The sequence below is a fragment of the Diorhabda carinulata genome, chromosome 6 (genome assembly GCF_026250575.1).
Source record: "Diorhabda carinulata isolate Delta chromosome 6, icDioCari1.1, whole genome shotgun sequence".
Classification (NCBI taxonomy): Eukaryota; Metazoa; Arthropoda; class Insecta; order Coleoptera; family Chrysomelidae; genus Diorhabda; species Diorhabda carinulata.
The window spans coordinates 21,546,562-21,568,014 of NC_079465.1; the positions used below are offsets into that span (position 1 = coordinate 21,546,562).

A 21,453-nucleotide genomic window follows, 5' to 3' on the forward strand; every position below is an offset into this window, starting at 1 on the left:
TTTAGATAAACTTGATGCAGCATTTGAAAAAGAAAACTGTCCGGTTCAGAGATTATTTGATAGTAGAAATCAAACTTTATCAACGGTTTAAAATGCTCCGAAACTGTGGATAGTATCGATCTTCGAACCTGTGCAGTTATCAAATATTCCACCAAGTAGTGGAGCAGCTCACCAACATTTCAATCGCATTTATTAACAAATTTCAACTTGGTTAGGACACAATTTGGAACACCAGAAATATGGTTGGACACTGAGTAACGAATTCCTGGAACCATTCATGATTTTCATGACTCAATGACATGCAGACAAGCTAGTCTCAATACTGTACCATATCAGATCGATATTAATGATAATAGAACCTTTGAACCAGAAATCATGAATGATTTGGAGACAAAGAAAAAGTTCTGTAGCTGAGCGACAACAACGACGATGATGAAGAAGAAGAAAAAGAAGAAGAGAATTGGAATTAGAACTTTTTTTCGAATTTTTTATCAATTTTGACAATAATAAAGCTATAAAATGACACGTTTAATTGAAACACTAATTAAATATTTATTTCTCTTCTTCTTTATTTATAAAAGAAAGTCATTAGTATCAGTTAGATTAGAATTATAACAAAATTTAAGAATTTTTTTCAACAATTTTTTCATTCCGTAGCCAACTAAGTGTTATTAAATAAATTGACACTTAATTTAAAACCTAACCTCAATATTAAGAATTTTTGATCGGGACTACCAGTTGACCGCGCGCTTTGCGCCCTCTATCTCGAAAACAGTTGAATGTATAAAAAAATGTTACTCACAAAAGTTGTAGAGAATTGAATTCTCTACAATATTGATACTAAATACAAATAGCGTAAATCTCATAGAAAACGAGATATTCACAAAAATGTAAAAACAAACGATTTATTTTGGTATGTCGATTTTCCTAGATATTCACCTAATTTTATCCAAAATTACTAAAGTAATAGTGAGGACTTGATGCTTGAAAATCGTTTTTAGCTGTCCATTTGGTCGCATTGAGCTAGTAGGGACTGAAAATATCTAGTACTACCGGAAATATTCGATGGACTACAACAAATGATTCAATTTTCAAAAATTACGTGACAATAATTTCGTGTGAACCATAAACTAATTGTAGAATTTATAGTGGTGGTTTATATTTCTCTAAATTGATTTTTGCTTGTATTTCAACAGATCCAATTAGTCGTATAACCGCAAGCGGCCCCTTCTGTTCCACCAATTTCAATTATCGATCCTTTCGATAACAAAACCAAGAAAACCATCAAAGTCCGTGTAATTTTCTTGTAACAAAACCGCAAGCCGATACATATACACACAACGGCAGCGAATTGTCGGGCTTTGGCAGCCAAAGGGTCCTTCATTTTCACCCGGTTTCTCTCTTTATAGACCGAACGTTGAAAACACGATTCCGTAAGTTTCAATCTGCTTCAAAATGCTCAAATTAATCGCGACCTCAAAAGAGTTCATATATATCCTGGAAATGAGGATTTCCATTAGAAAATTTTCAATGCTAAGGTTATTTTTGGATACAATAAACAGGGTATTCCACGACGAGTTCAAACTATCTGTATATGGCAAAATACTTACAGTGAAATCATCAAAATTTCTACGTTTTTAACTACAATATTTTCAAAGATGATTTTTACCGGAAGTCGACTGTAACTTTGTTATTTTGATTAGAACACCCTGTATATTAATAAATTTTTGAAATCTACGTGAAATTTTAGTATACTTTTGTCCAAAAACTTTTTTCAAAAAATGCATACTTTTTGAATTATTAAGTTAACAATTTGACCGTTGCAGACCCTTATAAATTATTTTTTTACTAGGATACCCTTAAAGATATGAAAGTTGTTTCTGATCGGTTACTTTAAGCAAGGTCAGACGTATTTGAAACTATGTGGAAAAATTTTTCATTTTATACAGGGTGTGTATAAAAGGTGTTTAGAGTTTATCTTCATAAATATCAAATTTCTCTATTTCTTTAAATATAACCACCCGGTTTTTTCTATTTAAATGCATTTAGGGGTAAAAAATAAGGCAAATTCATGTTTATTTTTCTATGCCTTAACCTTACCGTTATCCAGGTATTAAGTGTTTTCTGTAAATTTTTATGTCATCTGATCGGGAATAAGAAAATGGATGTGTTTTATTAATTAACATCACCATTGATGTCGTTAAATACGTAAAATTCTTGGGGCTTGTCGCATCTTCGATACGCCCTTTCCTTCTGGGGTACGTGTGGTACGGCTCAATTTGAACGAGTTTTAAAACTACAAAAAAGAGCTGTTAGATATTTACTCGGACTAAACAGCACAGACTTCCTTAAAAGATTAAAAATTCTAACTCTTCCTTCCTCAATCATCTTTGAATCCATTTGCCTGAATCGTAAGCACGCTTCTCCAGTTTCAGAGAGAAGCACGACCTTTAGAATTAGTTAAGTGCTCAATATTTTACAATGAAAAAAAATGCACAATCACTTACCAATTGAAATCAACTTTTCCCGCATTCTGCAATAATTCGAGGGCATATTTACTGGAAAGTGACTTCTACTCTATAAATAACTTCTATTCTAAAAATAATATTTAATTTTTAGACTTGCCGGACTTATATACTAATTATAACCTAAAATTTTGTTATTCATTGTGGTTTTCTTCTATATATCGAAATTTTATTTCATTTGTATCTCAATTTAGTTATCAAATTGTACAATTTTTTGACAATAAAGCATTTCTCCCTCTCTGAGTATAATTTTTTAATAATAATCCTGCATAATTAGTTATAATTTATAGTATTAATCTGCAATATGAAACCGCAAATTACTTCTCAAGTGCGGCACTGTTAAATGTTCGGATTTGGCGTTTTCAGTTCTGATCACGTGCACTACGCGTGTTAATGTTTTGGTTTACTATTTTTCTTCAATAAATAGACTTCAATTTTTTTACCAAAAACTTTATATATGCGAGTACTATTCGTTATTGGCAACAAAAAATTTTGTGGCTCTCTCAAAACTTTGAACTTTTGTGAATTGTAATTTTTGGCTCTCCTGGCTAAAAAGTCGCTGACCTCTAGTCTAGGCAAAAGTAATCATACCATTGGCTTTACATTTTTAAGATTTGACTTCTGCACGACTCCTGGACAAAGTTCTTAGCGTCTTGAGGAAGATACTGAATGGAACTTTCAATATATCCAATCAATTCCTCAATATCGCCATCGCCAGTAACAGCAAAACCAAAACCCCTATTCATCAACTCCATCTCTCTTCTGTTAAACGTCTGTAAAGAAAGTATTTCCACAATGTTGATTGGCTTCAAAGAAATTTTCTTAGTTTGCGGTTTTAACTTCTTCAATATCTTACTAAAATCAGACATATTCTTCTTAAACTTTGAATCAATGACCCTGAACATGTTTCTTTGAAACTCACACCAGATTCAAATTCTAAATCGGTTATTTTTTATGTGTTATTTTCTGCACGCCTCCTAGACGAAGTTCCTAGCGTCTTGAGGAAGATACTGAATGGAACTTTCAATATATCCAATCAATTCCTCAATATCGCCATCTTCAGTAACAGCAAAACCCAATCCCTTCTTCCACAACTCCATCTCTTTTCTGTTAAACGTCTGGGAAGGAAGTTTTTCCACAACGTTGATTGGCTTCAAAGAAATTTTCTTAGTTTGCGGCTTCAACTTCTTCAATATCTTACTAAAAACAGACATCTTCTTTTTAAACTTTAAATCGATGACCCAGAACATATTTCTTTGAAACTCACACCAGATTTCAAATTCTAAATCGCTTAATTTATGTGTTAGTTTCTGCACGCCTTCTTGACGAAGTTCCTACCGTCTTGAAGAAGATACTGAATGGAACTTTCGGTATATCCAATCAATTCATCAAGATCGCCATCGCCAGTAACAGCAAAACCCAATCCCTTATTCCAAAACTCCATCTCTTTTCTGTCGAACGTCTGGGAAGAAAGTTTTTCCACAATGTCGATGGGATTCAAAGAAATTTTTCTTCTTTTGCGGTTTCAAGTTCTTCAATTTCTTACTAGAAACAGACATTACTATAAAGATATTTGATTTCTAGATCCAGCCATTTCCAGAACTCTGCCTGAAATCATGTTCGGGGCGGCCTAAGCATCATGACCACTGAAGATAAATGTACAGTATTGATCAATAATCATGATTGACAACTCATTGACCCAGCTTAGATCAATGAATCTAAGGATCTGTCTGCGTATTTCATCAGTGAAAAGTATATTGAGAGAGCTTGGTCTTTTTGCAAGATTGACAGTGAAGCAATCTCTTTCAACATCTCAAAAATAAAATCAAGACACTACAATACAATAAAGAATATAAAAATTGAAAGTATGAAGTGTTGGTATGACGATACAATGAATGTTTTTGTTCTTTTCAATATTATTAACATATGAGACAGAAATACCTCAAATAATAAATGAACTAAATGATATTTCATGAAGTAATTATATTGATAATGATTCTTGTTTCAGCTTGCAACATGACCTATTACGGATACGTGGGCATTACTTACGAAATAGAGATAAAACGACCCTCGGAGACCCGAATACCCTTTGTCTGTTTCCTGAACTTCACAGCTGGCGGAGGAGCTTTAGGAGAACTCGTTCAGGTAATGATGTTTCCAACTTTTATGCTAATAATACACATACATACACTTGGTGAATTCAAAAGTCTCGGGCGCTTACATTATTTTCAGTCCTTTGGGAAAATTTATGGATACGTGATCATAATCTTAATCTACCCAACTTTCGTACAGGTTTATTATCAGAATTACATCGTTACCGACGAGGGATACTTTGTATGGTGCTTATTCAGTGAAATTTTAATAGTGGTCGCATGTTTTGTTAAAATAAACTACACAAACCTGCAATTATTTGTAAAATCGTCTATTGAGAAAATGTTACCAATTTAAAAGTGTGCAAAAAATTCAATAGTCAAACGTACTCTTATTGTAACTCGATAACAAAAACCATTCGCCATAAAGAGACATTCTGACAAAAATTATCATAAATTGCAAACAATAAAACATTTCTTGGAGAATTATAAGTGTCTGTAAACTAAGGGTAGAAACTCCTTCAATTATTATTGTTTGCACTAAGCATTTATAACTAGCTTCAAAGGCTTCGTTCTCTTCAGTCTTCTCTCAAGGTTAATGTTGTCGAGGAGTTTCAAGAGCTGCTGTTCGCGAATTGTGTGTGGATAACTGCCTCAATGTGTCTATCTCCAGGTCTCGATGAAGATCACTATTACGAAAGTACCAAGGTGCATCAACGATGCTCCTTAGCGTTTAATTTTAAAATCTTTGGATTATTTGGGTGTTGCTTTCGCTAGCACATCCTCATAATCCAACTTCCAGGTTCCATGATTTGTTCATATACAAGTAGTTTATTATAAATTGATGGATTGTCTTCATAGCAACCGATACATTTTCTTGTATCTCATATCTAGCTTTTCTGGTTTTTTTAGGTGAAGTTTCCAGCGTAAATTCGCATCTAGTGTTAGCCCCAGATATTTTGCTGTATCAGCATATGGTAGCTGTTCATATAGTTTATTCGTACTGGTACTTTTCATTTGTGAAATTCACTTGTACCGATTTTTTCTTCTTTAAACTTATCCCCCATTTTTTTTAATATATTAATTGATATCTGAAGGTTGATGGCTGCTTCTTCGTATCCTCCGCAAACTTCCGTGATGTCACTGGTGTCTAAGATGTCAAGGGCCGCTCCAAGAACACTACCTTGTGGTACGCGTTGATTTCCTTTAAGTCTGAGTAAGCATCGTCTTGCTTTATTCTTTTACGAGGTCTGGCTATTAAATAACGAGACTGCGCGCCTAGAGGGCGCCCTAGACACGTTTCCGTCACTATTATAGTATTTCTACAGTAGCGATTTGTTTTTTTCTCGAACCCAAAACTATGTGTCGAAAAACGTATTAACTTCTCGTTGAATTGAAAAAAACTCCAACTAAGTGTTATAAATTGTTGCAAGAGGCCTATGGGGGCAATTCTTTATCTCGTGCACCTGTTTTTGAGTTGTGTAAGCGCTTTAGTGAATGCCGACAGATCACTGAAGATGACCAGCGCCCAGGTCGCCCTGTGACTGTTTCAACTCCAAAAACAGTGACCAAAATCAACCAAATCGTGCGTCCAGATCGTCGAATGAGCATCCGGATGATTGTCAAAGCTGTAAACGCCGATAAATAAACGGTTAGAAAAATTTTACACGAGGAATAACACATCTGATTCCTGACCAAAAGTTTTTGAGTCAACGGGTCTGTTCATATTTCCTTGAAAAGTTAGAAGAAGATCTGCTTCGAAAGGGACCCGATTTGAGTCAATGGAAGCGGTAAAGCAAAAAAAAACGGCATAACTCCTAAATGCCTTCACCAAAGAAGATTTCCAGCTTCGATTAATGAGAAAAATGTTTATAATTAAACCCTTTTTTATAAACTAGTCTCGTTATTTAATAGCCAGACTCGTATATAGGTCTGTAATCGTTTTTGGTGAGGAAAGAGTTTATTAAGTTCATATTTGAAACCTTCATACCAAACTTTGTCAAATGCTTCAGCTACGTCTAAGAAATCAAAGGAACAGACTTTTTTCTTTTCTAGTGATTTTTCTTTGACATCGCTTATCCTGTGTACTTGGTCTATGATGGAGTGGTTTGCCCTAAATCCCTTAGTTATCTTTCTTCAAGTATAAGGCTCAATCTTCTCAGTACTATTTCCTCGAATCATTGGCAATAGTGATATTGGTCAAAATATACTACGTTTGAAGGTTTTCCTGGTTTGGGAATCATCATGACTTCAGCTACTTTCCACAAGGTAGGTACATACTCAAAGCGTAATAGGCGTTAATTTGATCATAGCTTTCTTTGGTGAATGTTTTAGTATTTCCTCTGAGATTAAATAAAAGCCAGGAGATTTAGTCGGGTTAATATTCACTTTAATCATTGTGGATACTTCCTTTGGGGTGGTATAAGTGATTTTGTATTGATTTTTCGAGTCGTTTTTCTCCTTAGGTAGCTGTAAAAAGTGTGCTAAATGTTCTGCAAATCTATTTGTTTTATATTGATTATTTTTAGATCAGCTACCATCTCGGTCTTTGATTAGAGGATTTTATATGATGGGTCTCATTAATTTTTTAGTCGCCTTCCATAGTAACTATTTCATAGACTTATCGTTGGTTAATTCGTTTAAACAGTTACTTATAGTCTTGTTTTTGATATTTTGGATTCTCCTTTTCAGTTGTTGTTCAGAAAAATTCAGAAAAACCCGTTTGTTCATAATTTGTTCAAAGAATTGCGATTTAAACAAAATTTACCAGTTTTTCGCAAAAACGCCGGGTATATTTGGATGCAGTGGTTCAAAATACATAAGGATTTCACTGTTTTATCCTTGGCCTTGATTTAACACGGCATTATTAACAGCTCCAGTACTATTAGTTGAATGTCAATACGAATTTTAACTTCCACACCCTGGACTAATGATACAACATCGAACCTTCTGGGATTCAACCGTTCGTTAGTCTGTAAACCGTGTTTTGTGAATGTAACCACAAAATTTCCATGTGCTTCTCATACACAGTCTGCGAAACATCACGAATAATTCAGTTTATTACATTCCAGATATTTTCGTTTATTAAATTCTGGTTTTGTCATTTGTTTGCTTGAGATATTTTGTTTTGGTATTCCTCGAAATGTTTCTATATATTATAATTCTTTCGCACAATATTTCATGATATGTACGTTAAAGGATTCAATAGCAATCGAACGTGGTGATATCAAAGTTCTTGCCTACCCTCTAGTTTGCATGATACACAACAAATAAAAAAAATATCATAGATTTTGATATTTATGTTATCATCGATGAACCCTCTTTGCTTTTATTGTTTCGGTGCACAATTTTTGACTTCTTTTTTCAAATACCTTCAATTTTTATCAGGTCTCTTTCCTTCATCACTATATGAAACTCTCTTCTATTTTTCATATAATTTTTGTTCTTTAGCCTACTGCGAAGGTTTTTCTCACTATCAATCTTCCAAAAAGACCAGGATGATCCCAAAAGTACCTAGAATGACCTAGAGATGGCGGTAATTGGCATATATTTCAAGATTGAAGATGCCATGTTGTTTGGTATTTCTTTGGCAACGTTTTCAGTGAATTTGTAAACATTATTTGAAAGGAGTTAGCCCAAACAATTAAAAAGAGAACTAGATTTTACCCCGGATAATATTGGTTCAGTAAAATATTGGGTGGCAAAGTTTCGACGAGACGGTACGATCTGCGTAGACTAGCATAGCAGTGGTCTACCAAATGCGGTGACGATTAAAAATATATGGAAAAAATGAAGATGTTTTCATCGAGTGTTTGACAATGTACAAAACAAAGGACTGAAAAAGGATATCCGGATCCAAAGAAGGCAAAGATCGTTACATCTGTAGGATGTGTTATGGAATAATTATCATTGATTATCTTGAAAAAGAAATCATGCATGAACAACTAAGAAGAAAGTGTTGTTTCATCAAGACAATGCACCAACTCACAAATCTGCTATCACAATGGCCAAAACTAATTAATTGCTGTTGCTATATCGGAATAATCTCATTGGTCAATTTTATCAGTTTTTTTTGGGCTATCGTTCTCGCCAACTTTTTGTATTATACAGAATTTGTTCTAAAAATAGTAGGAATCATTTATTTTTTAAGATATTTATTCTTATACATAGTATAAACAACAAGAATTTCTCAATATAGTACTCTTCCGCATCTACACACTGTTGCCAACTAGTTTTCCTGCGCCTTCTGGCACGCTGATCAGCTCATCCGTCACGGGCTGTTGGATCGCTTCTATCGACCCGTGAGTTTCCCCCCTGAGCGTCTATTTTTCTCGGGAATAGAAAAAAGTCTGGTGGGGCCAAGAAGATCCTTACAGATCGCTTTTTAGTTGCTCCTCTGATAGTTTTCCTCGCACTTTTTTCATGGCATCTTCAGTTTTCTATCACGATCTCAAAACTTGGGTTTAAAGCGCGTAAAGTCGCTTAATATATACTCGTAAATTTTTAATTTCTCAAATTCATATTCATCATCCTTACAATGTTTTCGAGCATTTATTGATTTTGTTTTACTGCAAACTTCCTACATTAAGTTAATTCCAATTTCAGATTTTAAATTTTTCTCATTGCAATCATCGGCATATGCTACTATTCAACCCCTGTTCGTTCTAAAACTCCCCCTGTTGGAGTTTCTCGTGTTCCAGAACTAATTTAATTACAGTGTTTAATCGAAAGGAATCAATTTATTAATTCGGACTGAAATCTATTTGTTCTTTAGTTCAAAACAAACAAAAACTGATACAAATTAACTATATTTTCCTCTAACAATGTTGAATATGTTGTTACATTTCCAATTCCGATTTCCGTCTGGAAAAGAACCAAATACAGTTTAAAATAAAGAACATACAGATACAAAACTGATTTGTTTTCATTGTATTCTTCAACGATTAAATAAAATTCTTGAGCAATGCGTCCGAGGGAGACACTCTTACCAAATTAAGAAAAAAAACCGTCAGTCCACGTGGACTCATCATCTCCACTGTTTATCAATAGAAAAATCGAATCGTAAACATAAATGCAGTTCTATTGGTCGAAACCGTATGTACACAATTTCTTCGTGAAGAAAATTCTAGCAGCAGACCACCAATAGCTTTGGAAAAACATGTTATCAAAGAAGATGAGTATGGTTTGACTCTCTCTACAACCCATCAAAGAATTTATTTTCTTCTTTGTTTGTTGTTTTAAATTTCGTTTTCCAGAAAAAAAACGAATGGGGTACAAAAAGGGCTCAGCCGACGTCTGTTATCCTGTTTAAACCAAACTCGCTTACAGGCCGGTATATTTTACTCGTCATTTACGTTTTATAATTTAATATTCAGTTCTACCAAGTTAACGAGGGTATAAAAATGATTTTTGTCCACGTTCCAAGTAGGACTAGAATTAAGTGCATCTGTCTGAATAACGGTGTATAATGCTGTCCAATTTATAATGATTCGATTGCCTTTTAAAGCATAAGATAGATAAATATTTTTAAAAGTATTTATAAAAATAATGAATTTATAAAAAGAGGTATCTACGCCTGGTAGATCAAACAAAATTGTCCGCAAGGGTTTCGAGGCAGTTTTTATAATCTGCAATTGACATTGGAAGAATTATATTAATATCCCGAGGCGGCTTCTAGACAGGGGGTTAGAGAGTACATATTTTAAAATATAAAATTAGTTTTAAAGAAATTTAAATACTCTAAGAATCAATGACCGATCTGTATGGAATCAAAAATTGTTAATTTTTTATTTGGCCAGCGAAGTGGATACACAAAATGCTCATTTGGGACAGTAGAACAAAGCAAATCCGTTGGTGAGTAGAGATTTCACACTTCCACCATTACATATTAAGCTAAGGCATGATAGAGCAATTTTTAAAAGCATTGGACTAGGAAGGAGATTGTTTTAATTACATTTGCAGAAAATGTATGGCTTATGGTGAGATTCATCTAATTCATAAATTTCTTCAAATAAATAGAAATATGGCGTTATTTTGTTGATGGGCGAATGAAGACAATGAAATTGCACAGTGTAGTGAGAATTAAGATATATACAAACACAGCAAATTATTGGATAACCGAATCTTCAAGGATCGTTCGATGGCAACAAGATTATTTAGATAATCTATTGTGGATACCATGTTTTGTTTTTTCTATGGAAGTTAAATGTCCGTTAATTAATTCATTTGAAAACTCAAGTTATCACGAAGATAGAGTGGAAAATCATATTTCTCTCCGTTCCAGTTGTTTATCGAAGAATCAATTAATCTAGATGATTCTAGAACCAAGGTGGAATATTTAATAATCGAAATCTTCAATGAATTAATCATACAGTTAGGTATATAACTGATTTTTTTTCATTGTATCCTTCGCCGTTTCAGTAAAATCCTTGAGCAATGCGTCCGAGGGAGGCACTATTACCAAATTACCAAATGAAAAATGATTTCATACTCCCGGTATGAAATTCGGTAAACATCTAACAAAACGTCAGTCCACGTGGACTCATCATCTCCACTGTTTACCAATAAAAACATCGAATCTCCGAGACTTGACGAGTGAACAAGTGCTTTGACACAGCCTTTTATTTATAATGATAGAAAATACTTCCGCGTGAAAGAATTGTGTTTGTTAACACAAATTTGATTGGGCGGAATTTCTCCATTTTCGAAACAACCGTACTTCTCAGTACGGCTTAACATTTTCTTTTTAGGTAAATTCCAGGTACTCAAGCAAAATAGGAAAACCAAGACAAAGAGTAACAGGCAAGGGGCCTGAAAACACCAAAAATAAGGAGAAACCCTACAACAGAGGATCGTCTGTCGAAAAACCGAGAAAAAGCCAAGATACCACAACAACTAGACTAAAAGAAAAGAAAAAAAGACAAGAAACGGAAATTGAGTCGTCAAAAATAGAAACTAAACAACAATCTGAATACGAAATGTTATCGGAGTTGATGGAAAAACATATGAATTCCTACGAAGAGACGATCAAAGACCTTGAAGAGAGGATTAAAACCTTTGAAGAGACGATTATTGGAAATAATAAGCATATTGAGGCCTTAAAGGACTTAAATCATGAACTGAAAGCCCATAATGAATCATTGGCAAGAGAAGTACAAGAGCTAAAAAGGAATCCAAATACAGGAGAAGAAGATAAGACGAAAAGTGAAAACAAAATGAACGAAGGAACACAAAATGAAAACTGCCCCATGGAAGAAGATTATATGAGAGTGAAGAATAAAAAAAAAGAAAGAAACCAGAGAGAAAATCTTCAGAGGAAGAAGATATACCAACGGACAAACAAGTCCAAGAAGAATTGGAAAAGATAAAAAGACAAAACCGGAGAGAAGGCCACCTCCGATAATACTAAAATCCCCACTCATGTGGAGAGCACTACACAAACAGGTAGTGCAAAGGAAAATTGATGCCCAGTGTAAAATGGGAATACACACAGAGAAAACAACGACGGCGACAAAAGAAGACTTGAACCGAATGAAGATGCTCCTGAGCGAGTACAAGGAGATTGAGTGGTATACGTACCTAATCAACGAAGAAAAAGAGAGGAAGCTTGTCATAAAAGGACTGGCTGTTAACACCCCAGTGTCAGAAGTAGAGGAAGAACTGAGGGAAAATGGATTAAGACCAAAAAAAGTATGGCAGCTGACAAGTCGTACACAAAAAAACGAAGACAACACCCGAAAACTACTACCTATATACATGGTAGTAATCGAACCCGCAGAAGAACCAACTTATAAGAAGTTGAGATACCTCTGCCACACAAAAATAAGTGTGGTAGAACAAAAAAGGCACGACGGACCTGTACAATGTTACAGATGCCAGGGATTTCACCACGGACAAAGCACGTGCAACATGGACGTGCACTGCGGGATCGCATAGAGCGGCGGAATGCACGCTCAGCAAGACGGACAAACCAAAATGCAGGAACTGCGGAGGAGAACACCCCGCAAACTACAAGGGGTGCCCGAAACACCCGAAAAAGATGGAAAACAAACCAGTTAAGAGCACCACGCAAACAGGACGCACTTACGCACAAGCTGCTAAGAAACATGCAGACACTCATAGCAACATTCATCGCCCAACAGGTTTCACCGAAGTAATCCACAAGAGGACACCCCCCGACACGGTAACTCTGCATTTCATAAGCAAATGTAGAGTTATACATCGGGGACAGCTATAGAGAAGGCGAAGGACCACTCGGATTAGATCTTTTCCTACCGGTTGGAGGTTGGAAGAGGTTTACCCGAGGCAGCGAAACACACACACACACACACACACACACACACACACACACACACACACATTAAGACGTCCAGACCAAGAAGCCAAGAGTGTATAGCCAACAGGCTAATCTCTTAACAAAAAGATAAGACATCCCAGAATCTCCCATAGACCTCAGGGGAGAGGAAGGAGTCTACGCGCGAAACTGCGACGCGAAAGAGGATGAGGACCTGTCGAAATGACAAGGGGTGGTGGAATGTCCTTCTTCGCACCCACTAGTGGATTTATCCGGGGGTGGATGCCTAGAGGGACGGGCTCGTCTCACGGGAAATTGTGTGTGTATGTGTGTGTGTGTGTGTGTGTGTGTGTGTGTGTGTGTGTGTGTATAAATGCGTTTCTATTGGTCGAAGCTGTCGGAAGGCGTATGTACACAATTACTTTGGAATATTCCAGCCAAAAAGTATGCGATAAACAGAGGCGTGGCTTGGTGAGATTCATTTAATTCATAAATTTCTTTAAATAAATAGAAATATGACAATCTTTAGACCATTGGAGAATGAAGACAATAAAATTTCACAGTCTATGGAAGTTAGAGGCAAGTAGAACAATCTGTGTATGTAAATAAATAACGGCAACAAAAACCACTGTTGATTAGGGTCTATTAAGTCGATGCAAATAAGTTTGAGGTTATAAAAAATCATCGAGATATGTCGTTTTAAAGTTTTATACCTGCTACGGAATTTTAATTATATTTCGTAAAAATAAAAATTCAAACTGAACAGTATTATAAATTACGTTTTACGGCCGACATAATCCACAAAATGTTCCGTTCTAGTTAACCACCAAACTGGAAAGTTTAAATATTTGGCAAACACCGCCGAAGTTCGGAGACACGTACTGATGTAAATTTTTAAAAGTGGTGCAAGGAAATGGTTCTCCTGCGGATTTCTTTAGCTCGATTTATTTTATTCACTTGTCTTTACATATATTTTCGAATAGATTGCTCGGAATTTCAAAAATAGATTTAAAAATTGAATCGGGGCAGTTTATCTACTACAAAATGTTGATTCTATCATAAATTAAGATATCGAACGATTAAATTTGTAGCAGGCAAGGACACATCGATAAAAAGAGCGAATTAAAGATCAGTAAACTCTTGCAATCAGTCTCAGCATGACTATTTCAACAGTTCAGTAGATTTAGCAGCGTTACCAAGAAACTAGACTCTGTAAACGGCAACATTGGATAAAATACTTTCCTCGTCGATGAGCTGTGACAGATTTATTAATGTATTTACTCTACTCAACGAAAAGAACTAAAGGTAAACACGAAGTGGATGTTCGAAACAAAACAGAGACTTTGAAATCAACGAAGGAGTTTACGCCCGCCACCGTTAACAGAGTTAGGCACAGGAATGTGTAAATTCAAAAGGAAAACGATCAATAACAAAACAATATCGTTCACAAGTAATCATTTATCATTATAACAAAAACGATATTAGTGTTATCCACCTGGAATTCATTTGAAAACTCAAGTTATCTTGAAGATAAAGTGGAGAATCATCTTTCTTTCCGTTCCAGTGGTTTATCGAAGAATCAATTAATCTAGATGATTCTAGAACCATTTCTTAACACATTAATAGGAGTTCAATAGAAAGACTACCAATAAAATGAAGACCGCCTCTTCTAACGCTGCTAGGTGTCCAGATATCACAATGGGAACGTTTCCACGATGTCCAAGTCTGATAGATACTTTTTTCGGCTCATCCCATAAATGTTCCGTTATATTTAGGTCAAGACTATATGCTGGCCACTCCATCGCCTTCTGTAATGTGATCTTGCACGATTCTGATGATGTGTGGCCTTACATTGTCATCCATAAAGGTAAATTCGTCTCCAATGTAATCGACGAAAGGTACCAAACGAATTGCTACAATTTGCTCGACATATCTATCAGCTGTTAAACCTCTTCTTCCGTGAACATGGTCGCCCCTACGAATGAGTGAACACCGGATTTTGTTGGTGCACCCCAGATTATACAGAAACCACTCCCATAAGAACTCGCTCTTCAAAGCAGCAATCTGCAAATCGCTCTCTTGGTCTTTGGTACACTTTCCTTCTTCGGTGGATACCATGGAGGTATATTGTAGCCTCATCTGAGAAAAGAACAGATCCATTGATCCAACGTCTAATGATCCTGTGCTAAATCCAGACGTGCTTGCGAAGTTTCGGACCAATCGCAGGTGTATTAGACGTCAGGTTTTCCTGGTTCATTTCATTATAACAAAAACGATTTTAGCGGAATTCATTTACCGAAATTCGTGTAACTGGTTTCTTTCTTTCGGCTACCATATATTTTACTTTGTTCTTTGTATTTGTTCAGTTTTCGGGTGTTGTGCTTGCAAGATATCGCATCCATGTGTCGTCTATCTTTATATTCGTTGTATTACTTCTTCCTCTTCAAAATTATCTATCCTTTTAGTTCCAAGTTTAGATACGGATGTTCTACCACTTCCAGCATTATTCTGAAGTTCAAACTCCAGCATCTTGGGCAGGTCCTTTGACTTATTTGAAAGCCATCAACGTTTCTAGCACAAAATCTTCATCAACGACCCCTTCGCTTAGTGGCGCCACATATTTATGGTGTGCTTACTGAGGTGTCCCCTTTGATCCTTGAAGGAGTCAATCGTGGTTAAACAGAGTTGAATGTTTACAAGAAAATGTTTCCTCATAGCCCAGCATACGAGCTCGAGGTTGCAAAAGTTCAATGTTAGTTAGATCCAAGTCGTCCCTTGAATTAGGGTTGAAAGGGTTAACATTCATCATATAAAATTATATGTGAAGGAATAAAAAGGAAATAAAATAATTTCATGCTAGGTAATGTAGAAGAAAAAAAACGATTGTTTGAAACAAAACGCGATAAGGGAAATTAATCATTTGAGTTGGCCGTACGGGGTGTGGACTCGCATCCCCCTAGATCCGCCGCTGACAGGAGGATTGGTAACATAACTAGCACTGTAAATCTTTTCTGAACAACACTACATGTTTTGTATATCGTATTCATGTTTATGATTTAACACAAACATGGAAATTCGAAACAATTTTTAAATTTATGGTAGAGCGATACGAATTTTCCGCATTTTGACTACCTCATATCGTCTATATATATTCTGAGTATTGCTATCTACTATAAACTCGTACAATATTTTGTTTAGTACTATAAAGGATACAAAATAAAGCCTGTAGTTTTATTTATTAGAAAAATTGACTGTTTTTGTTTCGATTTATCTGAAGTAATTAACTATAAACACAAGAAGTATGTCCAAGAAGTAAACAGATACAATGGTGTGTCTTCATAATTTCTTATCCAATTTTTCATATAAACAATAACATAATTTACAAACTTTTTTATGAAAACTCGTATCCTCCATATATTTAAAAACGAATTTTGTATAATACATCTGACATTGACATAAGCATTTAAATGTTCAAACGTCTTTATACACCTTTACCATATATAAAATCAATTACGCCTAAACTTTCTGGAACCTTTAAACAACACAATATTAAAATAGCATACAGTCAAACCTTTAATATTCAATCTATTTTTACTAAAGTGAAAGATAAAACACCAATCAGTAAATTACCTAACATAGTGTATGGAATACCTTGTTTAAATTGTGACAAAAAGTACATTGGTCAGTCAAAAATGTCACTGATCAATCGGATAACTTCCCACCAGAGTGATAGCTGATTATATCCTGATAGATGTTCATTAGCGATTCATGTCTATCATGAAGGACACAATATGAAATATGAATCTTCCACAGTTTTGACAACTGAAAAAACTACAAAAAACGTTTATTTTTAGAAACAACATATATTGCCCGAAATGATCAATGCATTGATAAGAAAACTGATTTAAATAACCTTAATGTGATTTATGCATATCTTTTAGATTTTGAAAAAAAAAAATTCTATAAAAATTCAACGCCATTAACAACCAACTAAACTCAGGTAACCAATAAATTTCAACTTCACTTATAACGACCTAACCTATAAAATTTATTGGCATTTATATTATAGCCAATGAATATTCAACTACATTCATAACGACCTAACCTATTGAAATTTAATGTTATCCATAAATTTACCAATCAATATTAAACATCATTCACTACAACTTATCCTTATCTAACCTATAAAAATTCAACGTCATTCATAATCTAACCAATCAAAAATTAATAAAAATTCCTATAGTAACCAGAATCAATATTTCAATTGAAATATTGAATTTTGAATTCTATGAGTTTAAAAATTTATACAAGCACTAATACTATCAAAAATCACCGAAAATCTTAATTACATAAATACATTAGTATTCGAAAGCTCGGAAAATATATTAAAGTTGATCCACTTTGGTGTTTCGTTTCCACGTTCCCAATAAGAAACCGCATTGCTCAAGGATTTTACTGGAACGTTGAAGGATACAATGAAAAAAAATCTGTTTTCTACCTAACTGTTCGGTTATTTCCATCAAATAACTTGCTGTGTTTGTATATCTTAATTCTCGCTACACTGTGCAATTTTGTCTTCATCGTCTTCATTCGCCTATGGACAAAATAACGCCATATTTCTATTTATTTGAAGAAATTTATGAATTAGATGAATCTCACCAAGCCACGCCTCTGCTTATCGCACACTTTTTAGCTGAAATGTTTCATAGTAATTGTGTACATATCCCTTCCGACAGCTTGCATTTATATTTACAATGAGTCTACGTGGACTGCCGGTTTGTTAGATGTTTACCGAATTTTATACGGGGTGTGAACATTATTTTTCATTTATTAATTTGGTATGAGTGCCTTCCTCGGACGCATTGCTCAAGGATTTTACTGAAACGGTAAAGGACACATCGAAAAAAAACTCAGTTTTGTACCTGTATGTTCTTTATTATAAAATGTATATGGTTTATTAGAAATCTTGAAAATCTAGTTGTGAGAACTGTTCCATACAGAAAATTGAACGAATATGTTTAAATTGGACTATATAAGTGATAAATGAAACGGATTTGGCTTCTATATTATCAAAACAAAATTTATTTCCACTGGAATAGGAAATCTAACAACACAATATTTGAATATTCAACATTGTTTGAGAAAAATATAGTTAATTTGTATAAAATTTTTCTGTGTTTTGAATTAAATGAATCTCACTGAACGACTCCTCTGCTTATCACAGACTGTCTTCTGCAATTGATAATGGAACAAATATATCAATATCAATTAACAAAAAATTGAGACTGGATACTTTCATAGGCGACCTGGAACAGGAAGAAGCCGATTTACAAATAATCTCACCCCTTATTTTACACAAAAACTTTTATGTTGGTCTGTCGTTATTCAATTCAATATTTATTGTAAAAACTCCCTATATAATAATACATTGTAATAAGTAAAAAAATAATATGATGATTAACTCATTGGTGAAACATATTATTTACATTTTCGGAACGTCGTTTACCAAGAAAGATTAACGAATCGTAATTGAACGATCTCAGCTGCAGTTTCTTGAGTAAATATTTAATCAAAGTTTGCTGACGGGGTTATTTCCGGTTCAATACTGAAACCAACAGGCGAAAGATACGAAGGATGCAAACAAAGCATACCATGCACCTCCATATAAACTTTCGCAATTTTCTACTATAATGAAGACTTGTTTGTATAACAAAAGTTATAATTTCAAGACTTGTTACTACGAAAATTTAAGCATTAGAAGCTGACAGTGACATGGACATGATTAGGACTGATTTTTATATGATAACCATCACTCGATATGTCGTATGACTAACTAGATAAACACATTTTTGCGTCAGAATCGATTTTCATCAATGTCATCTCCTTCGACGCTTCTCTAACTTCTTGATGCCGTGCTTGGAGAAGGATTTGACTTTTACCTCAAAATAGGCTTGCTTCAATTACAGCAATTTCTTTTTCATTTGTCCTGAATGACAGTCACTAGTCACTGGGGACCAGTTCTGGACTATACGGTGGATAAGGACACAATTCATTCCATGTAACCATCGTTGCTATCGAGTTGTGAATCGATACAACGTCTTGGTGAAACAGTGGTTGATCATACTCCATTTGAGGCCGTTTTTTCTTGATTTTTGCATTCAAACTATCCAACAACTCTATGTAGTATTCGCTATTGATTGTCTCTTCCTTTTGGAGATAGTCAATGAACAATATTCCCCGCGCATCCCAAAATACTGAAGACAGAACCTTCCCAGCTGACTGTTCTGTCTTTGGAGGCTTAGGACCTAGTTCACCGGCTGCAGTCCGCTCAGATGATGATTGTTCTGATTCCGTAATGAAGTGATGGATCCATGTTTCATCCATTGTCATATATCAACGCAAATAATCTGATTAATTACTTGTAAACATAGTGAAATACTGCTCTGAATTATCAACACGTTGTTGTTTTTGATCGACTGTGAGTAAACTTTCTCATGGTCAAATGTTCATGCATAATTGTAAAAACATTGCCTTCTCATATCTTCACGGCCTGAGCTATCTTACGTAATTTCAAATAACAATTAGATGTTGCTAATTTGTAAACTTTTTTGATGTTTTCTGCAGTAACCACTTCAATTGAACGACCAGTACAATCACCATCATCGGTATCTGTACAACCGAGTTTAAATTCAGTAAACCAATAAAAAATTGTTCTATTCGATGTTACAGAGTCCGGATAACACTTTTGGAGCCATTGCTGAGCTTGTACAGTATTTTTTCTCAAAAAGCAATGATAAATTAACACATAAATTGTTTTGAAAAGTAACTTCACTTAATGCTTGTCACTTTTTTCTGACAAATGAAAGTTGGTATTTCATTAACTTCATATGAATTTGACAATCGCAACGCCATCTGTGTGTCAGTGACACGACTTATTGAGTAATGTTCTATAGTTATCGAAAAAAGAGAGATAAAGAAAAGAAAATTTTACATTTTTGTGGGCAAAGCGACTCGATAATATAAAATAATAATTTGTTTTGATAATACGATAATAAAATCCAACATTGTTGCGCTTTCAAGATTTTTGTTCAAAAGAGAAGGCAATAGACGGTTTTTCAGTAGTTTTTCAATAAGTATGGTAAAAACCTTGGATTTCCCAGTTCCTCGGGAAGTGGTATTTGGCCTCATTAAAAGTATATAGATAGCCAGTTATCTTAATATATTAAATTGATTTTTCAACGAACGACATTAACAATTAATAAAAAAGGTGGAAAAGCTGGAAACACCTTATTAATTTAATTAAAAAAAAAATTAAAAAAAAAGAACGAACGAGTAGGTAGAATAGTTTCGAATAAAAAGGAGCTTATGCTCCATTATATGAGAAAACTGAATTTATATTTTTTAAAATAAAACCAAACGGGAATATGGTCTATTCTATTCGTTCCGTTTCCCAAATAAATAGAAAATACTAATTAATATAACACGTCCTTTTCAAATGAAACGTTAATCATAATTTCTAAAAAATTACTTACTGATAACCCATCAATGCCGCAGGAAGTTTTTTTGTGAATGTTGAGTACGATCTGCACTAGCACAATCTATTTACAGGTCGAAAGAGAGCCAGGGAAAAGAAAGATCATCATCACTTGAAGACGTTTAAGAGCTGATTTAATGATTGTTAAGTTCGTCTAGTTCGAGGTCAATAGTGTTTGATGGACGTGTTTTGTTTCTCAAATCATTGATACCAGATCAAGTTTCTTTCGAGGAATTTTTAGCTCTAAAAATGCGATTGATATAATAGTTCTTATTATTTACCAGTATAACAATTTATTGTTATTGATATAATTGAGTTTGTGGAGATTTTCTATGATTTTTTTCAATATATAAGAGTGATCTCATATTCTTAAATGAAGTATGTCTTCCTTTCGTCGATCAGTCGTCAATAGCTCCAGAAAGATCAATTCAATCATTTGTTAAACATAAAATACGAAATTTGGAGGAGTTTTGATCAGGGAAAATCCTCATCAACTGGTAATACAACTTCGGCGAAAACTTCTTCATGATCAGAAGTCATTTGCTTAGTATAAAATACGAAATTTGGAGGAGTTTTGTTTGGAAAAAATCCTCATCAACATTCAATGAATTTTAGTTTAAAAAATAAAATGATTAGAACGTGAATTGAGTATCATTCCAGCCCATACATTCAGTTTTTCGGGATATTGGGTATTGGATTCACCAAGGATTTTTCCATCATTAGGTCTGCAAACTCTTCACGTCTATCAAAATCGTCATCTGACAACTCTCGAATCAACGTTACTTTGTGTGGATGGAATTCATTATCACGTGTAATTTTCATTACAGACACAAACATATAAAGATTTTTCTGAACCAGTTTCGTTAAACTTTTTTATTAATTTACATTATTTTCGGTTAGGATATAAATTATTAAAGATATTACACACCATTTTTATTTGTTTTGTATTGTTCGATTTCTCTTTTCTTGATGATTTTATGAAATTTTTAGTTTTCTTCCTTGTTTCCTTTC

The 21,453-nt window shown here is 34.4% G+C and overlaps 1 protein-coding gene across 1 annotated transcript in view; it reads left to right on the plus strand.

Annotated features, from left to right (window-relative positions):
- LOC130895692 (uncharacterized) overlaps positions 1-21,453 on the plus strand; it is a 159,096-nt gene that overhangs the window by 85,372 nt on the left and 52,271 nt on the right. Inside the window, exon 3 of the mRNA XM_057803158.1 lies at positions 4,534-4,670. Within this exon, the coding sequence (XP_057659141.1) occupies positions 4,534-4,670 (137 nt within the window). The remainder of the gene's footprint in view (positions 1-4,533; positions 4,671-21,453) is intronic.